Genomic DNA, 7,403 nt, shown 5'->3' with positions numbered 1-7,403 from the left:
TTCCTCTCTCAGCCCTTCAATTACCCCCCATGTGTTTATCAGTCAGGTTGGCGCAATAAACTAACTACCTCAAGCCCCCAATAAAATGATTTTTTTTAAATAAATAAAGTGAGAGCCCTCACAGACCCCACAGCGCTGCAGGGAACAGCACTGGAGACACAGTGCGGGAACTGTGCCCAGTTTGACAACAAGCCCTCCCGAACACACACACACACCAGGATGAAACACAAAGGGAGCACAACAGAGCAGCAAAGGGAACAACGCAATGACGTCCCCGAGGAATTCCAAAATTAGACTTCAGACTTGGGAGGGCAGGGCTTGACGCCTCATCAGGCTCGATCAGAAAACATACATAAGGGTCAGCAGACAGACCTGGAATTACTTAGACCCCTCCCTGTTCTTCTTCTTCTATTTTTTTCATTTCTATCTATGTAAGATAAGCATGATAAACAATCCTGAGGAGAAAACAATGGGACAACAAAACAGGGGAGAGGAGGAGGTGGAAAAAGGGAGGGCAAAGCCAACAAACCCAAGGACAAGGGAATAAAAGGAGATCTTAAATTGATGGCAAGGAGGGTGTAGAACGCCTGGTGGGGTTTGATCAAGTGCAATGTAGCCCAGAGGAATTACTGAGAGCCAAGGAAAGTCGAACACAATAGTGGGACAGGAGGAAAACAAAGGGGAATAGAGGAAATAACTAAGAGGCTAAAGACATTTGTAGAGGTATGAATACAGACATGTATATATGTAAATAAATTAATATATAACAATAGGGACGTAGGTCTATGTGCATATAGTTATACGTTAAGTATCAAGGTAGCAAACAGATATTGGTCCTCTACTCAAGTCCTCCCTCAACACAATAACCTGTTCCAATAACCTGGCATTCTGTGATGCTTGCCTTCCTGACATGATTGCTGAAGTCAAAAAGGGTGTATAAGCAAGTATGCTGAAAAAAGCTGATGGTTCAGGGCTGCTAGAAGATATAACATCTGGGGTCTTAAAGGCTTGAAGGTAAACAAGTGGCCATCTAGTAGGGAAGCAACAAAGCCCACATGGAAGAAGCACACCAGCCTGTCTGATCATGGGATCAAGAATCAGGCATCGGAAGGCTCAAAGCAATCAATCATATGGATGCAAACAAGGGGGGTGGAGATCCAAGGCCCATCTGTAGACAATGGGACATTCCCTCACAGAAGGGTCATAAGGAATGGATCAGTCAACTGGGGAGCAGTATAGCACCTATGAAACACACAACATTCCTCTAGTTTTATAATGCTTCCCCTCACACCGCCCCCCAACATGACCCCAGTTCTACCTTACAAATCCGGCTAGACAGGAGCGTGTACACTGGTACAGATAAGAGCTATCTATACACAGAATCCAGGACAGATAAACCCCTCAGTACCAATAATGGAGTAGTGATACCATGAGAGTAGGGGAAAGGTGGAGAGAAAGGGGAAGAAAGGGAGAACCGATCGCAACGATCAACATATAACATCACCCTCCAAGAGATGCTTTGCCCCAGAAATGTGGGCAAAGCAGATGGTAAAATATATGAAAGTAATAGTAATTTATAATTTATCAGGAGTTCACGAGGGTGGGAGGTTGGGGGGGGAGGAAAAAAAGGGAGTTGATACCAACGGTTCAAGTAGAAAATGTTTTCAAAAGGATAATGACAAGATATATACAAATGTGCTTGATACAATTGATGTATGGATTGTTACAAGAGCTACAATAGCCCCCAATAAAATGATTTTTTTTTTTAATTGAGAGCCTTCTCCTAGAAGTGGAGCCTTGAATTTGAACTCGTAGTCTCCTAAAGCCTACAAACTCAAAACCCATTGCTACTGAGTCAATGCCAACCTGCTACTCCCACAGGATGGCACTCTCCCTGTGGAAGTAGAAAGCCTCATCTTTCTAAGGAGCAGCTGTTGGTTTGGAAATGCCAACCTTGAGGTTAACAACCCAACTTATTAACCACTAGGCCACCAGGACTCCTAAAGGATACAAGTGAGTGGATGGATTTCTGTATTTTAAAGTCATCCACTTGTGGCGTTTGTTATAGCAGCACTAGATAACTAAGACAATGGCCAATGAATAAAATGTGAATGGGTTTATACAGAAAGGTTTCTTTCTTATTAGATCTTGCAACATCTACAGAACATCAACACTAATTTAAAGTTCTAATTGTTAAAAGATTGAGTAGTAAGGCTGCTTATAAAAATGTTTTTGAGTTATTTACTGTGGTGTTTACAAAAATGAGATTGGAAATAACCTGAGCATCCATCAATGAGGCTGATTAAATATGGTTCACACACACATGGAGTACTAGTCTCATTTCCTTAATCCTACTCTCCTATAGTACTATAACTTCATTCTATGATCTGCTTATTATTTCTCATGGTCTTTACAGAATGAGAAAACTATTTACTGATATGAAAAATATCTAGATTATAAAGGTTAAAAAATGTAAGGTTCAGAACAGCATGGCAAGGGGAGGAAAATAAATGTGTGAACATAAGACAGATTCTTTAACTAATCGTGACCCCAAGAATCTTGGCTTCTGGGATGCATGTCCTTATGTGACCCCCTTCTCCTATTGACTCTAGTTAAAATAAAGAAATAAAGTTGCTATATTAAATACCATCATTTCTTGATATGTTTTTAATTCTTTCTTAGCTATCGAACTTAATAAATTTAAATAATCTATATTAAAACTATAATTGTTTAGAATCCAGCATCATATAGATAAACCTTTTAATCAGTCGCTCTCTCGGCTCATATTATAAAACACTGGGTTATAATCAGTTTGTCACATGAACAATACTTTGGTAATCAGCCAGGCAATTAAGAAACAATACAGAGGCTCAAACACTTGAGAAAGGAAGTATCTTAAGTAATGGAGTGCAAATCAAAAGGTTGATGGTTCTAATGTGCACAGGCAGTGAAGCATTTAATGTGGCTGTTCAAGCCAAACCCTAAAGCCCACCAAATGACCTAGCCCAGAATGGGTCCGGTAAGAAGGTGGAGGAAGACACTGACAGGATTCACCTGTGAGTAACTGCAAACAGGAGTCCTTGGGGTGCTATCCTGCTGGGTATAAAATGAGCACTCTGAGGAGGAGGAGGAGAGCTATCACTACCAGCAACAGCCAGAAGTGAAGCATATCCTCTGGACCCAGTATCCCTGGCACAGTGAACCTCCTAAATCCAAAAGTCAGCTATACCATCAGAGGAGCAGCAGCAGAACCAGGAGTCTGAGCGGACAGTGATGGGCTTCCCAATCCACTCAAAACCAAAGCCATTGAGTCAATTCCAGTTCAAGGAAACCCTATGGGATAGAACAGAACTGCCCCTGTGAGTTTGAGACTATAACTCTTTACAAGAATAGAAAGCCTGGTTTTCTCCAGGGGAGTGAGTAACTGGTGATTCAAAGTGGTAACCGCACATATAGCAGCCCAGCACATAATCCACTGTGACAGAGCTCTTCCAACCCTCGGAACAAGTTGAGTATTTTTGTTCAAAAGGCTGGCTTGCAGAGTGGAGTGCCTCTGAGAACTTAATTGGGGAAGCTGAACTTGCTAACCCATGAAGTGGGGCTGGGTGTCTTTGGGCTGAGGCTTATTGGAATAGGGTGCCTCTGAGCACGTAATTCAGGAAGTTGGGCTTGTGACTCATGCAACGTTAAGCTGAATGCCTTCAGGTTTAGGTGTAAAGCACAGTGATATGGCCCTTAGTAAAACTTTAAATTATATTCCAATTTTTTTAAGTGACCAAGAAAAAAGAAAAGGCATCATATATTCAAAGCATTTCAACTGAAAATGTTACATACTGATACATCATGACTCAATTTTGACCATCTATCAATTTTTCCTTTAACAAGAATAAAATAGTCACTTAATTCATTTTTTCCTACTTACTTCTGCCTAATAAAATCAATTCTATACACTAGAAGATTAAAACCAGCTGCCATTAAGTCAATTCAGATATGTCATTTAATTCTGAAACAAAAAATATTTTTACCTTAAAAAAATCCAATTCTTATTGGCTGAGTTGCAATACTTTGGTTACATTACTCATGGTATTTGGTCCAAAATATTAAATCATCATCTACTTTTTTTATCATCATCTAATTCTAATAGAGACTACACAGTTGCTACTGTTTTGAAGTTTTGTCTAACCTAAAATATGCTCTTGCTAACACATATAAAAATATTAAACACCCACGATACTACTTCTAACAAAAGTAATGACAAATATTCCGTCGCCAACTTTGTGTTACGTACCTCCCACAGTAGTCCCCGTGGTACCACTGCTAGTAAGAGGAGCTGAAGTCTCTGCCGCTGCTGAAGGTTGGCTACTGGTGACAGCTGAAGCAGCATCAGAGGCCTGCTCAGAGGTAGATGGATTCGAATTGTTAACGGAAGCACTTGTAGTCTGTGATTCCATTCTAGTAGAAGTGGTTGGTACTACAGTAGGCTCTACAAAATACAAAATAGTAATTAGCATTTTAAAAGCAAATTAGGATATATTTTAATCCAAACTAACATTTCACAATATATAGCATAAAAAGCTAAATGGCAATACCAAAATGAAATGTTAATAAAATATAAATTTTGCATTAAAAAAATTTTTTTAACACATCTATGAATATTCCAGCAATTTGAGTGATCATACAAAAGTCCATCTCCTTTGCCTAAACACATCTCACAATTATCCAAAGTGTCACAATTAGCACATGCCAGAGTGAGGCTATGTGAATAGCAACCCTGATTTCAGCACTGGTGAAATGACCACAGATAAGTTGTCGCCATGTTGTCAACTGTAACACTGGTAAAGTAAGTTTTCTTCACAAATGCTGAGATCAACTGAGGTAATGAGTGCATATAAAAGCATTTTGTACAATGTCCTGTATATTGTAATAACTTAATCATTAGCTAAATTTTCAATACCATAGTCTTTCTTTCCATGTATTAAAATTTGCAAACATTAAGTGAGTCAATCCTTCAAGTAAAAAATTAAATGTCTGTAGTAGAGAGAAAAATATATTTCAGGCAGCCCTTAACTTATGAATGAGTTATATTCCAGGTACGTGATTATAAAACTATTTTGAGAACTGTGACTGCTGGGAATAAATCCGCCTAAGGCATAATAGTTACAACCAGCATGATGAAAAAGGGCCTCTCCTAATGTGATACAGAGTGAGAGGATAGACAGTCCGACACAATGCAGGTGACAAGCAGAATCCTGAGGCACAGTAGTCCCTACTGATCAGCATGGGACACTACACTTTTGGTGTTAAAACACATAGAATTAATTAGACATAAAAAATAAGGGAGAAAACCTCTGCTTATCTGTAAATGGTTTCTCAAACTTGGCACTACTGATATTCCTGTACCAAATAATTCCTTGTTGGGAAGGTGGTCCTATGCAATTTCTGGCATCAGTAGCTGCCTTCTCCCAATTGTGAGAACCAGAAACATCTCCAGACACTATCAAACAGACCCTGGGGTACAAAACTATGCCTGTTTGAAACCTGGTACATTTAAATCTTGCATTTATTTTTAGTTAAGATAGAAGCTATTGAATCAACCCTGGGTTAATTAGCCTTAATAATCACCCATTTTATATATTAACCACTTACTTACAGATAATTTATGTTGCTACACATAATTTAAATTACTACAGATAATTTATCTGGGATAATCCTGAACAAAATGCTTGACAGTAGAAATAACAGTTTTCATAAACATCTTAATTCCAAACTACTAGCTGTTGGAAAATTATGATCACCCAAGCTACAGATCATTTAAGAGCTGATGAAATAAGGCCCGTAACTATTTCCACCTACCTGATATACCCTTTCCCCACTGACAGCAACTCCCAAAACTAACACACTCTTAAAGATGGCATGACATCTTCCTTCGGAGAAACCATGCTTGTTCATTTCCTTCTAGAGTTTTAACTAGTAATATCTCAAGATCACCAAAAGAATTTTAGGCACAATTTAGGCCATGAGGTTTACTTATATCAATTCAACATGAACATTTAGAAACCTAATCTAGTAGTAGTGTTTCTAGACTATTAATTATTTTAGTTCACAAAAATTCCTTTCAAAATTGTACATTGTCACTCTCCAACATACCATCTTCATCAACAGTAAGGTCTACAACTTCTGCTGCATTCTGTCTCAAGGGCTGTATAACAGTAGAAATTCTACTGCGGTTTCGTGACTCCTGTGGCCGACTTGCATGAGAACTTGAACCCTGGCTCCAATGAGATCTGGAGTGTCCAAGGGTTGAACGAGACCTTAAAGTGACAATATTAAATCAGTAAGTATTCAAAGAATAAAATTTTAGTAACTTAAAAAAAATTCAAGTCTTTCTTACGAAATAAGTCAAATTCTTCATGCAAAATTTATCCAAAGAAACAGAGATTAGAATCTAAAACTACTACACAATATCTGACACGCAATAAACACTGGATGAATAAATTACCAATCAGGAATTTGAGCTTTTAAGAGTTAATCATTCCAAGTGGCCTAAGCAATTATAGAATACGAGTTTTTTAAAAACTTCAAATTCTAAAAAGAAAATTTTCAAGAAGGAGTATAAAGGTATATTTCCTGAGGCTGGATTAAAAACAAGTCCATTTTTTTAAGTGCAAACAAATGTCTCAGGATAAAATGTTTTTGGAAGAAAAGAGATCAGCATTTACAATCCCTGAGACCCTGAGAGCTGTGATGTGATTAAAGAGTCTCTTATCTCTGACAAGCTGTTAATAATAGCTGCAGAAACTCCCAGGCCACTTTGCAGTACTTTTGTGAAAGTTTCGTAGGATGGCCTCATTCCGACTGTTCTGCAGAAGAGAGCAGCAGCCAACACTAACTGTGGAAGGGAACCTAGAACTCTAGGCCTTAGTGTACGTTAAACTTGACAAAAAGACTCTGAAATACACATATATTCTCTCTCACAGAAGATAGGCCAATGCTTGCCAAACAGAGACAGAATGCATATATCAGGGAGCGATAAGAAAAATAGATACAGGGCACAAACAGCGTGGGTCTTTTTCAAGATTGCTGTACCTTACTTCAGTTGAGTGTTGGTGGCATAGTGGTTACACATTGGGCTGCGACCCACAAGGTTAGCAGTTTAAAACCACCAGCTGCTCTGAGGAAGGAAAGACACGGCTCTTTCTACTCCCAGAAGAGTTAGTCTTGGAAACCTAGGGGTAGTTCTACCTAGTCCTACAGCAGTGGTTCTCAACCTGTGGGTCATGACCATTTCACAGGGGTCGCCCAATTCGTGCAGTAGCAAAATTACAGTTATGAAGTAGCAACAAAAATAATTTTATGGTTGGGAGGGGGTTTAACCACAACATGAGGAACTGTATTAAAAGTCA

The 7,403-nt window shown here is 38.8% G+C and overlaps 1 protein-coding gene across 5 annotated transcripts in view; it reads right to left on the bottom strand.

The window, feature by feature from the left end:
* The window catches only part of RNF111 (ring finger protein 111), a 149,393-nt gene that overhangs the window by 36,307 nt on the left and 105,683 nt on the right, over positions 1–7,403 (bottom strand). For all 5 annotated transcript variants that reach the window (XM_004709456.3, XM_004709457.3, XM_045286510.1 and 2 more), the window contains 2 exons: positions 6,148–6,311; positions 4,289–4,483 (listed from right to left, as the gene is read on the bottom strand). In XM_004709456.3, the coding sequence (XP_004709513.2) occupies positions 4,289–4,483; positions 6,148–6,311 (359 nt within the window). The remainder of the gene's footprint in view (positions 1–4,288; positions 4,484–6,147; positions 6,312–7,403) is intronic.

Source organism: Echinops telfairi, unplaced genomic scaffold (assembly GCF_000313985.2).
Source record: "Echinops telfairi isolate 266 unplaced genomic scaffold, ASM31398v2 ScPeMD7_8;HRSCAF=38, whole genome shotgun sequence".
Classification (NCBI taxonomy): domain Eukaryota; kingdom Metazoa; phylum Chordata; class Mammalia; order Afrosoricida; family Tenrecidae; genus Echinops; species Echinops telfairi.
The sequence above is the reverse complement of the archived record's forward strand: the minus strand, read 5'-3'. Positions and strand labels throughout refer to the sequence as shown.